The 15,902-nt window shown below is 48.7% G+C and overlaps 2 protein-coding genes across 3 annotated transcripts in view; one reads left to right on the top strand and one right to left on the bottom strand.

The window, feature by feature from the left end:
* Positions 1-639: 639 nt before the first annotated feature.
* Positions 640-10,303, bottom strand: LOC148652464 (putative deaminase APOBEC-4). The gene is made up of 3 exons (XM_088599198.1): positions 10,030-10,303; positions 6,014-6,314; positions 640-5,054 (listed from the first exon to the last, which is right to left on the bottom strand). Exons 2-3 carry the CDS (start codon positions 6,298-6,300, stop codon positions 4,295-4,297), a joined length of 1,047 nt encoding a protein of 348 aa, XP_088455324.1. The 5' UTR covers positions 6,301-6,314; positions 10,030-10,303; the 3' UTR covers positions 640-4,294.
* A 2,064-nt stretch (positions 10,304-12,367) lies between these two features.
* The window catches only part of rgl1 (ral guanine nucleotide dissociation stimulator-like 1), a 49,678-nt gene continuing 46,143 nt past the window's right edge, over positions 12,368-15,902 (top strand). For both annotated transcript variants that reach the window (XM_088599207.1, XM_088599208.1), the window contains exon 1: positions 12,368-12,542. In XM_088599207.1, coding sequence (XP_088455333.1) covers positions 12,522-12,542 — 21 coding nt within the window. In that variant the 5' untranslated portion in view covers positions 12,368-12,521. The remainder of the gene's footprint in view (positions 12,543-15,902) is intronic.

A 15,902-nucleotide genomic window follows, 5' to 3' on the forward strand; every position in this document is an offset into this window, starting at 1 on the left:
TTTCCATTCCTGTGCGTTCGTGTCTCTTCCTGCAGGATGTATATCTCAGCTTGTGTGTGCCAGCAGGTGAGTGTATGTGGCTGTCCCGGTGTTCCTGGGCCAGAGTTTGAGCCTGTCTTAGTGTGTGCAAGCTCCGATTTGTGTGTTTAAACAAGCGAACATTGTGTCTCCTCACCTAGCTGGCTTTGCAATTAAATTTTACCCCTCAGCAGCGAGCAACTGAGGTCTCTGCCTCTCGTCCTCTTGGCTGTGTCTCTGTGAGCACTTGTCCACAAGCTTGTGTGTGCCTGTAGGGGTTTGCATGTCTGTGTGTGTGCAGGGGGGGGGGCTGAGGGCTGCCCCCCCCCACCTTGAAGAGGCACCTGCAGCAGAGATCCACGGGTGAGACCCACCACCCCCTCAGAGCAAGAAATATAGTTTCCCTGCTCCCTGCCGACACTGGAAATGGCTCTGGAAGGACACTCTTCCCAACTAGAAGGTTGGCAATACACATTAGAAAAGACCCAGAGCAAAAATTTGCACCAGGACCCCTGTGACCACAGTGTGCTGTGCCCCATAGCTCTTGGACAGTGGCTGCCATTAATCTTCCTCTCTGACAGGCCTGGCCAGGGCACAGAGTGAACTATAGGGACTGCTAAAGAGCATCACAAATGAGCAGATTTTATTTCATTTCAGAAATAACACATTGATTGCAAATCAAGATTAAAAATAAAGCATACATATGTCTCAAGTTTAGCCTAGGACAAACAGCACCCAGTAGCTTTGTGTGGTATTGAATGTTGGGATGGTCTTATTCCAGACACGCACAAGATATTTTTTGCTTTTGCTGCATAGCAGTGATTGAAATTGTTGCATCAATAAATTACAAATGAAAGACTGAAGTGAGTGTGACTGCACACTCAATTACCTCCTAGCTGGAGCCTCAGTCTGCCTCCCAGGATACAAGCTGGTTTCCTGGAATTGCTCTTCCCTGCCTCAGCACAAGCCCAAATACCTGAGGCCTGGGGCCCTCCTCAGCTAGAGATAGGCTCTCATTGACCCATCACCAGTGCTCCCAGCAGGAGGTTCTTGCCAACACTAGCTGCTGGTTCCATGCTTGGAATGGAGTTAATCCTTCTTCTATTTTTTAACATTCCAATTTGGAACTGACTGCTAATAGTCATGTGACTGACATTTGGCTCACCCCAACCACACATGAACCCATCTGACACACAGGCCTCTTCCTCTGTGACACACTGTGAGCCACTTGTTGTCTACCAGGAGAGTCAGCACTGATTGGAGGAGCTCTGTGACACGCCCCCTTTCAGGCCTCTTCCTCAGCGACACACTGTGAGCCCCTCGGTGTCTCCCAGGAGAGTCAGCACTGATTGGAGGAGCTCTGTGACACGCCTCTTCCTCTGTGACACACTGTGAGCCCCACAATGTCTCCCAGGAGAGTCAGCACTGATTGGAGGAGCTCTATGAGCCCCATAACACTTCATTAAGCGGTCAGCACAATGTACCTGAATCAAACTGGAAACCAGTTTGCTGACTTGCTGTATTTTCTTTACAAAAACACTCGCTTACAAGAAGAGTCTTGTGTTGCAGTTCATCCTCTCAGGTTCCCAGACACTAGACTCTGCAATATTCATCAGCTGATGTCTTGCTGTCTGGAGACACCACTATATCTCTACAGTTTCCTTCTCCCTCTCTGACTCTCCAAGGTCTTTGTACAGTTCGGGCAGTATTTTGCTTTATAGTCACTGTTTAGTTGTAAACAGCAAGAGAACGTTGGCAATTCTGTATAAAAAATGCTTGTCTTTATAATTTGTCAATATTGTGTCCACTTCTATGGCATTCTAATATTTTTCAAGACGGAATTCAGGAATGATAAATGTTAACAGCATTATGTTGTACATTATGAACATGTCCAGCCTCTCTGTCCCTCCATCTGGAGCCACCTGTAGTCTTCTGTCTGTTCTGTCTGGCCTTAGTCACTATGTTACATAAGAACACAAGAAATTTTACAAACCGGAGCAAGCCATTCGACCCTGCCAGCCCATTTTGTAATTAGTAACTAAATGAGACAAGGATCTCAATCAGCTATTTCTCAAAAGAATCCGGGGAACCGGCTTCTGCAACAAATTGGCTGTGTGTAGCTTGTTCCATACCCCCACAACCATTGTGGTAAAGTAATGCCTCTTGTTCTCAGATATAAGTGCACTTCCATATAGTTTCAACTTGTCCCCACAGCTTGGCCTTTCACTATTCATTCTGAAGAAATATGCTCGGTTGACATTTTCAGCCCCTTTGAGTGCTGAGCACAGACAGGACACGACTGTTCTTAAAGCAACAGTTAGAGGTCTCCATTATGATTGAAACCACTTTGTACCAGGTCTCATTGGAATTTTCCCTGTTTATAACTTAAAAGGTCCAGTTCCTTCAGCCTGGCAGCGTAGTCCCATGGTCATGTGGGGACATTCCAGAGTAGCAATATCTGATCTGCAAAACTGTACAAGACATTCTAAATGAGGCCTTACTAGTGTGTTATACATTGCTAACATAGTAAAGCTGATGCCTTGATTTCAAATCATATGCTTCTAACTATATATCCTAACATTTCATTTAGTTTGCCTTTTTAATTGCCTCCCCACATTGACTAGAAGATCTCAAGGATGTGTCAACATGAACACCCAAGTCGTTCTCATAAGTAGCCTCCTGTAGCTCAGCGTTTCCCATAGTTCAGTTTTACTGCCTGCACGCAAATCCTCGCACTTGTCCACATTAAACAGAGGTTATAGCAGCATTAAGGTTAACAAACACATGTAGTGATTGCCAAGAGTATAACCGCAGCCAGATTCCCATCCTCCTGGAACAAAGGATTGTTCTGTAATGTGAAGACTGCACTAAGACCTCTTCACAGTACAGTAGCTCCACTGGGAGCAGTGAGTGTCTCGGGGACAAGAAAGACAAGAGGACATGTGATGTCCTCCGGAAAGTGTCTGCCTGGTCTGAGTGCTGGACTGACCTCTTGAGCTGTTGAGGAGCTGCTGGGAAGGACTGGTCCTCTTGGTAAAGAACAGCACCCTCCACTCAAGGCTGTTAGGTAACCAAACACACGTGTGCTTGAACTTTGAACAGGCAGTGGAAGAACTCCTATTGGTGAATTGACACGCCCTCACAAACACAGCACAGTAGGGAAACAGTATTCTCTGCAGCGGTAAAGGCTGGGGAAAGGCATTCTGAATGCAGCTTGCTCTGGTGTGGTTTCTCACTGGGCTGTAGACGAGCTGTGGGACTGTGGAGCTCCCAGTCTCTCCTATCCACTCAGAACAGATGACAGGGATGAGAATGCTTCTTGGTGTCGCGTCTTGACCCAAGAGCCTTCCTCCATTGTGTTCCAAAGCAACTGTGACCCCCAGAAGCACTGACACCCCAGTTTGGCCAGGGACTCCATCTCTCTCAGAAAGGAAAGTGTCACCTGTTCTCTGTCATGAATGTACTTCTGCACGTCTTATAAAAAAAAACAGAAATTGGGTCTCCCTGTTTGTTTTCAAACTGCCAGATTTCCAAAAAATGCCCAGAACTGAGCTGAGATACAGCGTTGGTTCCTACAGGGCAGAAGTCTTACAAAGTCTACCACTGTGACTCTGACAGAAACTGACTTAACCTACAGTACATCATTCAGAGAACCCTCTTTAGATGCAGGCAAAAGGTTCAGAGAAGCCCCTCAAGACATTTTACTGAGATTCAGCTCGTGTGAGCAGGACTATGGCAGGATCAGCGCCTCCTGCAGCCGGGACTGGGACTGGGTTAAATCTAGAGCTGTCCCCAGGGCTGGCGTTATGTGTCAGCTTGTGTCTAGATGTGCCGATGCTCTTGAACAGATTTTAGGTGCATCGGGAGAGTGATGCTGCCCATACCGGTGGATTCTTCCCGCGCAGTAACCCTTGTAGCTTTCCGGGCTGTGTGTGAGCATCTCTGCTTAATGGCGGAGGCCCAGGTCTGACGTCCCAGAGGACGATGAACTCCCACCAGTGGTCATTCTTCCATCCCCCTGTCCTGATGGACAGTCTCCCCCTGTCACTCACTGCCACAGCCCCCTAAGAGACCAGAGGAGCCTGGCAGGAGCCTTCGTCTCTTGGTGAGCCTTATTCCAGCGACCAGCTGCTCGGCCGTGCTGTACTGGGATACCCTGGTTCCTTTCAAGAAATGGAGGGATGAGAAACCGGGCCCGTCCAGCTCGGTTCATTGGTGGCAGAAGAAACATTTAATTTTCTATATAAGATCTGGTCGCCGGAGGGTGACCTCCCCTCTATCTGCGGCCGGGCCTCCCCTGACTCCTCCTGCCATCTCCTGATTGGCCGCTGCCCTCCGCGACCTCCCGCTCCTTGACCACCACGACCTCTACGGGCCGGCCGGGGGGCAGCGGCGAGCCCCGCGAGGGAGCCGGGGGGGGCAGCCTGACGTGGCGCACTACATGACGTGGCCGTGGCAGGGCCGGGGGGCGGCGTGGGTAGCTGGGGGCGCCCGGGTAGGGGAAGCTGAGACAGGGAGGGGGGAAGTAGAGTCTGCGCCCCAGGGCAGAGTGTCGCAGGACGGGGGGGGGCAGGGGGGGTGCCCGTGCCACCGCAGGAGGGGCCTCCATCTCCGGGTAGAGGTCCAGGAAAGCTGGCGTCACGCCGGTGATGGCACTGATCTGGTAAGCGTTGTGCCAGTCGAGAGCCGCTCGGCCGGGCTGGAAGGGGCGCCGGAAGGTGTCAGGGGGCACCCCCCACACAAACTTCCGGAGCAAGGACAGCCACCAGCCCCCCGAGATGGGGCTGAGGGTGAGGCGGGGCCACAGCGCCCCCAGCGCCCGCAGAGCCTGGCGGTTGGCGGAGCCGTGCGGATGCCAGTCCTCGGTGTGGTAGAGCTGGGAGAAGAGCAGGTCGAGCCGCAGGGCCGGGTGCGCCTGCAGGAAGTGGGTGAGCGCGCTCGCACAGCGGCCGGGCGGCTCCTCGCAGGGCGTGTAGTTACTGTACAGCGTGACGTAGCTCACATTGTCATAGACTGACAGCACAGAGCGGAGGTACCTGGAGAAACACAAGCACTTACACAGTGCCACACAGACATGCAGATACACTGGCATGCAGATAAAGTACCACACAGACATGCAGATACACTGGCATGCAGATACAGCACCACACAACCATGCAGATACACTGGCATGCAGATACAGTACCGCACAGCCATGCAGATACAGTGCCATGCAGATACAGTACCACACTGGCATGCAGATACAGTACCACACAGACATGCAGATACAGTGCCATGCAGATACAGCACCACACAGCCATGCAGATACACTGGCATGCAGATACAGTACCACGCAGACATGCAGATACACTGGCATGCAGATACAGTGCCACACAACCATGCAGATACACTGGCATGCAGATACAGTACCACACTGACATGCAGATACAGTACCGCACAGACATGCAGATACAGTACCATGCAGATACAGCACCACACAACCATGCAGATACAGTGCCATGCAGATACAGCACCACACAGCCATGCAGATACACTGGCATGCAGATAAAGTACCACACAGACATGCAGATACAGTGCCATGCAGATACAGTACCACACTGGCATGCAGATACAGTGCCATGCAGATACAGCACCACACAGCCATGCAGATACACTGGCATGCAGATACAGTGCCACACAACCATGCAGATACACTGGCATGCAGATACAGTACCACACTGGCATGCAGATACAGTACCGCACAGACATGCAGATACAGTACCACACTGGCATCCAGATACAGTACCACACTGGCATGCAGATACAGTGCCATGCAGATACAGTACCACACTGGCATGCAGATACAGTACCGCACAGACATGCAGATACAGTACCACAATGGCATGCAGATACAGTGCCATGCAGATACAGTACCACACTGGCATGCAGATACAGTGCCGTGCAGATACAGGACCACACAGCCGTGCAGACCCACCCCTCTGCCCCAGCGCCTCACCCGTCGGTGTCGAAGAGCAGCGCTTCAGGGTGCAGGTGGTACAGGGGGCAGCTGCTGGCCCGGCCCTTCTGCACCAGGGCTCCGGTGGCCGTCCGCAGCTCGTAGAACAGCAAGTGAGTGTTAGGCAGTGTGGGGCCGTAGGGGAACCCAAACGCCTCGTAGAACTGGCTGTAGGGCACCCTGGCCTCTTCCCCCGTCCGGATGTGGTAGGGGCACAGGGGGCACCCCTGGGCATCAGACACCCAACAGGGGGCAAATGGCACACAGTTCTGGCCCCAACCAGCCATGGCACCTCACTTTCCTGATGGGGAGACCGGGAAAGTGTGTAATAATAATCAGTCACTAGGTCAGTCTTGTACTTTGTGGAACAGAATTTATTCACCTCAAGGCAAAGGTGCTGATAGACCTCAGCAATCAAGTGGTGCTATCGACTGGTTTAGAGCACTAGATCCCAGTCCAGGTCCTGGAGGAAGAATATCTCTGCTGTTTGTCTTGTTCCAACTAAGTTCTTAATCACTGGCTCGTTGATTCCAGTCTTCTATATCAAACATCTTTGTAAATTGGCTTTCAGCTCTTAAATTTTGAACGAGTTTAAACATTGTACCAGCTTCTAAGTTTCAGAACTGCACTTTTTCAGTTGTGCTGCCTGAAATGTAACTGACTGGACCCCAGCATAAGGAAGAAATACTCACTGTGCTCATGTCTAATACTCTGTCACTCTCTGAGTGTGTCTGATACAGTGTCTTTCTCCCTGTGGGAATGTCTGATTCTCTGTCAGTCCTGCTGTGGGCGTGTCCGATACAGTGTCTTTCTCCCTGTGGGAATGTCTGATTCTCTGTCAGTCCTGCTGTGGGCGTGTCCGATACAGTGTCTTTCTCCCTGTGGACGTGTCTGATTCTCTGTCAGTCCTGCTGTGGGCGTGTCCGATACAGTGTCTTTCTCCCTGTGGGCGTGTCTGATTCTCTGTCAGTCCTGCTGTGGGCGTGTCCGATACAGTGTCTTTCTCCCTGTGGGCGTGTCTGATTCTCTGTCAGTCCTGCTGTGGGCGTGTCCGATACAGTGTCTTTCTCCCTGTGGGCGTGTCTGATTCTCTGTCAGTCCTGCTGTGGGCGTGTCCGATACAGTGTCTTTCTCCCTGTGGGCGTGTCTGATTCTCTGTCAGTCCTGCTGTGGGCGTGTCCGATACAGTGTCTTTCTCCCTGTGGGCGTGTCTGATTCTCTGTCAGTCCTGCTGTGGGCGTGTCCGATACAGTGTCATTCTTCCTGTGGGCGTGTCTGATTCTCTGTCAGTCCTGCTGTGGGCGTGTCCGATACAGTGTCTTTCTCCCTGTGGGCGTGTCGGATTCTCTGTCAGTCCTGCTGTGGGCGTGTCCGATACAGTGTCATTCTTCCTGTGGGCGTGTCTGATTCTCTGTCAGTCCTGCTGTGGGCGTGTCCGATACAGTGTCTTTCTCCCTGTGGGCGTGTCTGATATGATCAGTCTGACCTGTCTCTGTTTAAAGAGAGCCTGTGTAATATTCTGTGTGCTGAAGTTTTTGACACACAGGACTGACCAAATAAACAAGTTAAATAAAAGTCTAAACAAACAGGTCAATTAAGTTATCAATTATTACTGCAAATTTAGAGCTTATCTGGAATGAATACCAGAAGACAGTGTCCCTCCAGGACCAGTATTGGAGACCACTTATTTAGAAGACTGACAATAGTTCATACTCCAGTCTATGTTCCAGCATTGATGAATCAGATGTTTAATTTGTCTGTAAGAAAATTCCAGATATGACTTTGTTCTTTTAGCAAGGTTATTACAGGTAGACCTCTATGTTATGATTGAAACAAACTTTTTTAGAACCCCAGTTTTATTACTACTAATCCATGGATTAAACAAACATGCTGACATTGCTGATTAAATCGCCTCTGCTCCGAATGTAGTGGACCAGACGATAGATAATGAACGTGTGGAAGTGAAGAAACCTCCTCCAGTTTGTTGTGAAGCCACGTCGGCCTCAGAGCAGTGATTTACTAACTACTAAATGGGTGGGAGAGCACACAGCACACAGAGTGCCCGGCGCTCTCTGTGACAGATGTACTGTTGCCACGACTATGGCAACACCCCAGGAATGCTGGGCCATTCTGAGCAGCGTTCTTTCCCTCTCGCCCTCTGTTTGCACAGGCGGCCGCGGGGCTGGCTCCACTGTTCTCATTCTCGATTGTGACGCAAGCGCTTTAAAACTGAACATGATACTGATTTTCACTACAGCAAAAGGGACTGGCTTATGCAGGAGCAGTGAGGAGTGGAGCCATTAGCAGCCATTAGACCTCTGATTTGCCTCATCTTTGCAAAAGGGATGGTGACTCAGTTAGATGCATCATCTATTTTTGTAACCGGCTGTAATTGAAAACAAAATTACCATGGTCAATTAAGTCCCTGCATTTATATAACACTCTTCATCCTGAAGGATCCCAGTGTTACTGCTCAGAGGGTCAGGTGCTGATGTAAGAACTTGATTCACCAAAAGAATTAAGTGGCAATGTAAAGAAAGCTGAATGGTATAAGCCAACAGTGGAATCTAGTTAAAACATCACCACTCTTTCTAACAGCACGATCTTTCTACAGAACAGTGTCCAGTTATTGCACTGGAACATTGGTTTGGAAATTCTGGTTGACAATGAAGAGTGCCACTTACTGGTCAGCCAGTGCCAGTGGTTTTCCTGGGAGGTCTCCTAGCGCAGTACTGATCAGGCCCAGCCCTGTTCAGCTCCTAAGACCTGATGAGATCAGGCTGCTAATCTTGTAATCTTGTAAGCTGCATCTACATGTAGAACGTTTAAGACATTGAAAACAACATGACCTGTTTTCAACATATAAGAAATGAAAGTCTCCTTGCTCGTGTAGCGGAGCTAGTGTGGGCATGGTGTCGTCATCGCCCTCCCTGCCCGTAGCAGGGACCTCAGCCGCCTGGGCTGAGGGAGGTCCCCTTTAGCTCATGCGGCTGGTTTCCTGTTGCTTTACGCCAGAGACCCAGATTTGCGCCCAGGTGTTGCGGGACGAACCGGCGGGGTGGAGAGGCGAGGGCATGAGCCCGCGTGGAACCGCGACGGTCACACTCACAAAGGGCAAAGGGCCATGTTATTTTGCAGTGCAAACAAGTTTATAGCAATATTTTTGCAGCGCCAGTAAATGAAGCAACAATAACATTGCAGGAAGTAAAATGAAGAATAAAAAGGACTAATAGTGAAACAGGAATCTGTGGAATTGTGGTAGATGTTGCACAAAGAGTAGTGGGGGCCTGGAACAAGCTGCCCAGCCATGTTGCTGAAGACATGTACTTAGGCGAGGGTCCCTGCAATCCTTCAGTAAGCACCTGCATGAGACCCTCAGCTCAGTAAGCAGCTCAATCAGCCTCTGTTCAGCCTGTCTCATGTGCTTGTGCTCTAAGGACACCAGCATCAATGGCATCCAGACCCCTGCTAAGAACAGTGTGCAGGCAGGCAGCTGAATTTGTTAACTGCTCCTTTGCCTTTTTATGCTGTGTATTTTGTTTAAAGCAAAAAGAATCGGGGAGCTGGGGTTCTGCATAGTGTGACAATCCTGAGGTCAATTTCAACTGGTAGTTACCACGGTAATCTTCACGTTCAGTAGGTCGGGTTTTAGCCATTTGAGAACACAGTTCCTTGCTTTTTTCCCTTTTTGCAGTCTGTTTGATGTTGTGTAGTGTCAAAAACATCTTCTGTATAATGTTCAAGTAGATAGCTGTGTCAGCATTTGAGGCTGCAAAGGAACACGTAAAGCTTTATCCCACACTGAAGGAAAAGACAAGAGACACAACATTTCGGCTGTGGAGCCTTCTTCAGGTGCTTCTTCACACACATATATATATAATATATAGATTCCATATATAATATTTCTTATAACCTCTTCCCTCAAAGGGAATTTGAACTCTAAAGATTCCTACTTTTTGCTCTATACAAAGTTACATCCAGCCTGCTTTTTCACCCACAGCACACCACTGCCCCACCTTTAACTGGTGCTTGTCTCCTCTCCTGTCCACCGCTCCTGTCCAGCTCCGTCTCTCTTAGTGTCTCAGATTGTGTCTCATGTATCTTGTTTTCCTCGCAGGTCCCTTTTACTCTCCCTCCTCTCTTGGACTCTTGACACCTTCCCTCTGCACATACAGGAGAGTTTGTGCTCTCCCAAAAAACAGAGGGATACAAATAATTTCTCTGGTATCTGTGCTTCCTTCTCTGACCTCTACCTAGTTCCCTCTCACTCCGTGTCTCTTTCACTTTGTTTGTCTCTCCCTTCCTCTCAGCTTGTTGTGTTTGCCTCGCTCAGGAGCAGTTGATACACAGCACCATAGTAACATCTATAGAGCTCTGAGAGGGAAAACTGGAGCTGAATCAGCCCATGTCCCTGACTCTCTTTCTGCCGGTGTGGTGGCTGTCTGTCTGACTGTGTGAGCACGGCTGTCTGTGCCAGCCTGTCTGTCTGAATGTGTGTGCACGTCTGTCTGTGCCAGCCTGTCTGTCTGACTGTGTGTGCACGGCTTTCTGTGCCAGCCTGTCTGTCTGACTGTGTGTGCACGGCTGTCTGTGCCAGCCTGTCTGTCTGACTGTGTGTGCACGGCTGTCTGTGCCAGCCTGTCTGTCTGACTGTGTGTGCATGCCTGTCTGTCTTTCTGTCTACCTGGCTTTATTCCTGATTCTCTGTGTTCCCAAGAGACTGTCTGTGTGTGTATGTCTGATAGTATGCGGGCCTGACTGTGTGTCTAATTGTCTGCCTGTTGTTGTACAGGGTTAAGTGACTAACTCCTCCGCCTATAAATACAAGGAATTAGTCAGTTTTTGTGAAGTATTGAAAATCCACCCTTGATGTATGAATTGAATCTCATTAATCATATAAATATGTGCTGAAATTCACTCAGTGATAACATATGCTGTTTTGATAAACAAATTAACTATTCATTAATAATTAATATTGTTGAACATATTCTACAGAATGCACTGACAGCATGTGACTCAGACAATCGCTAAGTGGTTTTCCATTTTCAGCTGTTGGTATAAAAAATATTTACAAACCAGTGGCTGGCTCTCATTTTGCAATTAACAGATTAAAAGCTGGCATTAAGTGATATCTGGCAGTTTAAAATGTGTTTAAGGGCAGTAATATGGGGAAACGTCTTTAAACTGCTCATAGTCTCCGCTCATAAGCAGTTTTTCAGTTGTATGTTGCATATCTGTGTTACCAGCTGCCTGTGCACATCTCTCATTCTATCCACTGTGCCTGTGTCTGTGTATCTGTCTCTCTGTACACAGTGCCTGTGCCTGTCTGCATATCTGTCTCTCTGTACACAGTGCTTGTGTCTGTCTTTCTATACAGTGTCTGTGTCTGTCTGCGTCTCTGTCTGTTTGTACACTGTGCCTACAGTATTTCTGTCTGTTTAACGGTGTTTTTGCACACTGTGTCTGTCTGCCTGACTGTGTATCTGTCTTTCTGTGTACCAGACTGTTGGAAAGTTTGTCATTCAGAATGTATAGATATTTGCCTAGGAGAGGTCTTTTTTCCAAACTGTCTCTTTGGTTAGGGTTTTAATTGTCCTGCTCATTCCAGAGCTAGGAACGGTATCCTGGAGAGACTGGGTATTTACTTTTATCTATGTTATTCTATGTCTTTCTGCTCTGCTCTGTGTCTTACTCTTACAAACGAGAGGAGCCATTCGGTCATATCTAGCCTGTCTGGTATTTAGTAGCTAATTGATCCCAGGATCTCATCCAAGTGTTTTTTGGAAGAAAGCAGTGTATCTGCTTTGACAGCAAAGCTGCATAGCTTGTTGCATACTTCCACAACCCTTTGCGTATAGTTTGACGTGCACTGCCCTATTGTTTCCGCTTGTCGTTGTGTCCCCTGTTTTCACTGTTGATCCTGAAGAAGTCCACTAGGCTGACTTTATCGGCGTTTTCGAGTGCTTGAATAAGGTCCCGTCATGGCTACTTTTCAAGTGCACACTGTCCAGAAAGGGGCTGTGGGACTCAGGGAAGTCAGGATTGTCCAGATCAACTGTCCGGTTTGTCAGTGGGACAGGGCAAGGGCGAAGGTTGTAGGTGAGAGGTGGTGGGATCACTGGTTGGATTTCGGACAGGCCAGCGAGAGAGACGAGGGCAGAAAGGGAAGCAGGCGGGATTCAGTGGGATTCAGTGGGATACAGAGCTCAGGGAGAGGCAGAGAGAGAGGGGGGAGGACACAGACTGAGTGTTTTCCTGTCAGGAAGCTGGCTGTGTGTCTCTGTGTGAAAGGAGGCACTCTGACACGGTGTGATCCCCAGAGCGGCGCGGCTCCGCGCAAACACTTCCGCGCATTGTTCTGCGGTCTGCGAGGAGCCCGGGAGACTGGGGTCTGGCCCTGTTTCTGCCGGGGGAAAGGCTCTGCTAGCTCGCCGTGAGCGCAGTGGGCTCGCCGGTCCTGTCTTGTGATGGGCAGTTCGCGTTCTGACCGGGGGTCTGTCCCACAACGATGGCCTACACCCCACATGTGGTGAGTAGCCCCGCGACTCCTGTCTGCGCGCGTGTGTACCTCCCCATCTGTCTGGGGTAGCAGGCCGTACGAGGGACACTCTGCTGGGCTGGGGTTGTAAAATCAAGGCTCTGAGAACAGCCTGAAGTCAGTTCATTGAGAATTAATTTTGATCAATTTCCAGATCTTTAATTTGGGAAAGCACCTTCCTCTCTTGATAATGTCGGCCAGTTCTGTGTAGCAGAGTTCAATCCTGGTGTTGAAAGGCTGGTGTATCTGTGGGTCTGCTTTGCAGCTCGGCTTTTAACAGGCTAAGCAAACTGGACAAATTAAACAGCTTCTTCAGCGTCGTCCACTCAGGTGTTGCTGCTTTAAAGAGAAGACCCGCCGACACACCAGCCCCTCACAGCTGCTTCGAAGATGTGGAAGTTCTGTCGAGCGGAACATCCCAGGATTCCTTGTGATTTGCCAGTGTCGAGTCAGGTCTTGAAGTGCCCGTTCTTCTCTTCTCTGTAGACCTCTTGACCAGGTCGCCGTTGTAAATAGGGATTTATTCTCAACTTTCTGGTCTGCTTAAAGAGAGGTTTCATATGTGAGCGATCGGTGTTGGGAGTGTGCCTGGAGGCTGTCATTACACAAATGGCCATAGGAGGGCGCTAAACGACAACAGATAAGCTTGGGACGACTCGACTAGAGTTGGGCTTCAGCAATTGATTTCAGGATGTCACTTCAATATTTACATTTCTCTTTCTTCACACCTTTACTCTGTGTGTCTGCCGTCTCCCAGATCAGCAGAACAAATTCTTAATTGTTCTTAATTTTTAATATTTACAACAGCAGAAGTTGAAAAATAATTACTCCTAGCATGGTTAGGCTGATGTGGCTGTAATGCTGCAATCATGTTTATCTAACTCCAGCTTCAGGAGTGAACTGTATTCAGAATAATGTGGTATTTACACTGTATCATTGGTTTTGCGGTGTTTGCACTGTGTTTCGTCACAGCAGTAGTTTTGCAGTTCGTCTTGGGGCTGTCAGTGATATACAGCATGGCTACAGATAAGCTCTGGGGTGGTTTATTTCAATGAATGTGGGAGCAGTGACTGTCAGGGTGTTCTTGAGTCTGTGAGGGTGAAGGGTTGTGCGCAGGGCAGGGTTTATCTGTGCTTTGTGCAATGCGTCTGCATACACAATTTGTTTTTGCAGTAGTAGGTTTGTGTGTGTACATCTGCAGTGAAAGTGCAGTGTGGGCTTAGGACTTGCTGCTTAATGTTGCCCCTTAGCTGCATAATAAAAGGATTATTTGGGATTATAAATAGCAAGGAAAGCTGGGAAAATCACAAAACAACCTTTCCCAGGCCAAGAAAAAGCCGGACGTGTTTCTATCAAGCAGCCACGCTTTTACACACTGTTGCCTATAGGTGCTGCAGAATGCTGTGTCTCTGTGGATGCGTTTCATCTTTTTGTAACAGTGGACACCGGCAGGGGGATTTTCTGTTTCAAGACCAGTGTACTTTGGGCCAACAAAACCCAACTCAGGCAAACTCAGTCAAACCCAGTTAAGTCCATCACAGTGCAGCCTGCCCCTTCCAGTCCGGACCAGTCCATTGCAGAACAACCCATCCCCTCCATGCACAGCCAGTGCAGTCAACTGCTGTCAGAGCCACGTTCAGTCCAGTCTTGCACTGCCCGGAGCTGCCATGTGATGTCCATTCTATCCCAGACCAGCACCTGCTCTGCACACTATATGGGTTTTGCAATCAGGCCTCCAAATAACTCTCCCAGTGGTTTGTCAGTGGCCTCACTGGTGACCTCAGCTCTTCAGGCAGCAGGGCCCCCCACACTCCAGCTCTGCAGCTGCAAACAGCTGTCCCTGCTGAGCTCCCACCCCTCTCAGGCACACAAGTCCTGCTCCTCACCAGGGCAGAAGGAAACGATCGGGATGCACGTGCTCCCAGCTCCCAGAACCCCAGGATCACACTGGCGTTGCACAGCTGCAGTGATGGGGAGAGGCTGTCAGTGAGAGGCAGAAGTACCGTGGGCAAGAGAGAAAGAGGCCTAGGGATAGCTGGAGGGGTGAGAGAGGTAGTGTCTCCACCTGTTTAAATGATTCAATCTCAGTAACAAATTAAATTAATTGACGGAATAGAAAAAAATGGTCAAATTCCGAATTAAGCACAAAATCATAAACTTTGCTAAAGTAAGTTTCCATGCTGTCGAGAGGCCCTTCCTGCTCACTAGTCACCACAATGACTGGTGTACTGTGATGTACGAGCAAATAAGTACAGGTTGTGCAGCAGATGTTTCACCGCAGGAAGTTTCCAACATGATCTGCACACAGGGTCATCAAGTAAATTCTATTTATCGGCAAAACTGTCTCGAAGTCGAGAGCAATATTCCTGTTGGATTCAAATGTATTCACAAGCCTGATTGTTTACAATGTAATAGGGCGGCTCCACGTCACCAGAAATGTTATTACTGTATCTCATTCTGAACCTCAGAATATCGCCTTGGGCATACCTGCAAATGTCATCTATTTTGTGATGTTAATTGGAGCTTTTACAGGTTACTGTGTACATTTTACTTTCATTGAGATTTGACTTGCACTCATCAAATGCTAATTCTTTCTGATGCTGAAATATAAGAATCGCATTGCAGCTCCCCTTTAAAGCACACAGACCTGGCAGTGGACCTGGTTATTAGTACAGAGGTCTGTCGTGAAGTTACCAAGCTGGAGCTCGTTTGACGAATAAACGTTATTTTGTGCTACATGATTGTAAAACAAAGCAACCCCATGTTTTTTAAGAGATCTTCACTCAAAACTATCCTTTAACCTTTTATCAGATTATGCTATTGTTCATTTTTTTTCGCTGATGCCCTTGCCCAAAGCAACTTTCAGAACAATTGCTGACCTACACAATTGTGCTAATGGAAAATTGTCATAGTGTACGGCTGTTTAACGAACAGAACGGAATTCACAAGTCGTAAAATATGTTACACCCTGGCCAGGAAACAGCAGTTTCTCCAGACAGAGCCCTGGACTGTACTTGACAGGAGGGGCAGTATACTTCGATCAGGGCAGCTAGCGTTTCAGAGCAAGTACTACCTGCAAACGCACCTTGAGAGCAAAGTTCCAGGCATCCTGTGACTCTGCTCAAGCCCATGGGAAACAGCCTGGCTCACAGTCTGTCCCTCATCTGCCCTTTTCTTACAACAAATGTTATTTTTCCCTCAAGGCAGTTAAAACAAATCAGCTGCACTTGCAGTCAGGATGATGTATGACCTTTAACTCCATACAGTTTAACGTTTAGCCACTTAAGAGTCTTACAACACCTGATTCCAAACCGTAAGCCTAGCTAACTCTTTGCTTTGCAGGTCAAGCTT

Source organism: Lepisosteus platostomus, chromosome 11, assembly GCF_059453375.1.
Source record: "Lepisosteus platostomus isolate fLepPlt1 chromosome 11, fLepPlt1.hap1, whole genome shotgun sequence".
Lineage (NCBI taxonomy): Eukaryota > Metazoa > Chordata > Actinopteri > Semionotiformes > Lepisosteidae > Lepisosteus > Lepisosteus platostomus.

Excerpts from the sequence above, each read along its gene's own strand:
- LOC148652464 (XM_088599198.1), bottom strand. The coding sequence starts at position 6,300 with ATGGCTGGTTGGGGCCAGAACTGTGTGCCATTTGCCCCCTGTTGGGTG. Across the intron at positions 5,055-6,013 it reads CTGCTCTTCGACACCGACGG|GTACCTCCGCTCTGTGCTGT; the intron begins GTGAGGCGCTGG and ends GTGTTTCTCCAG.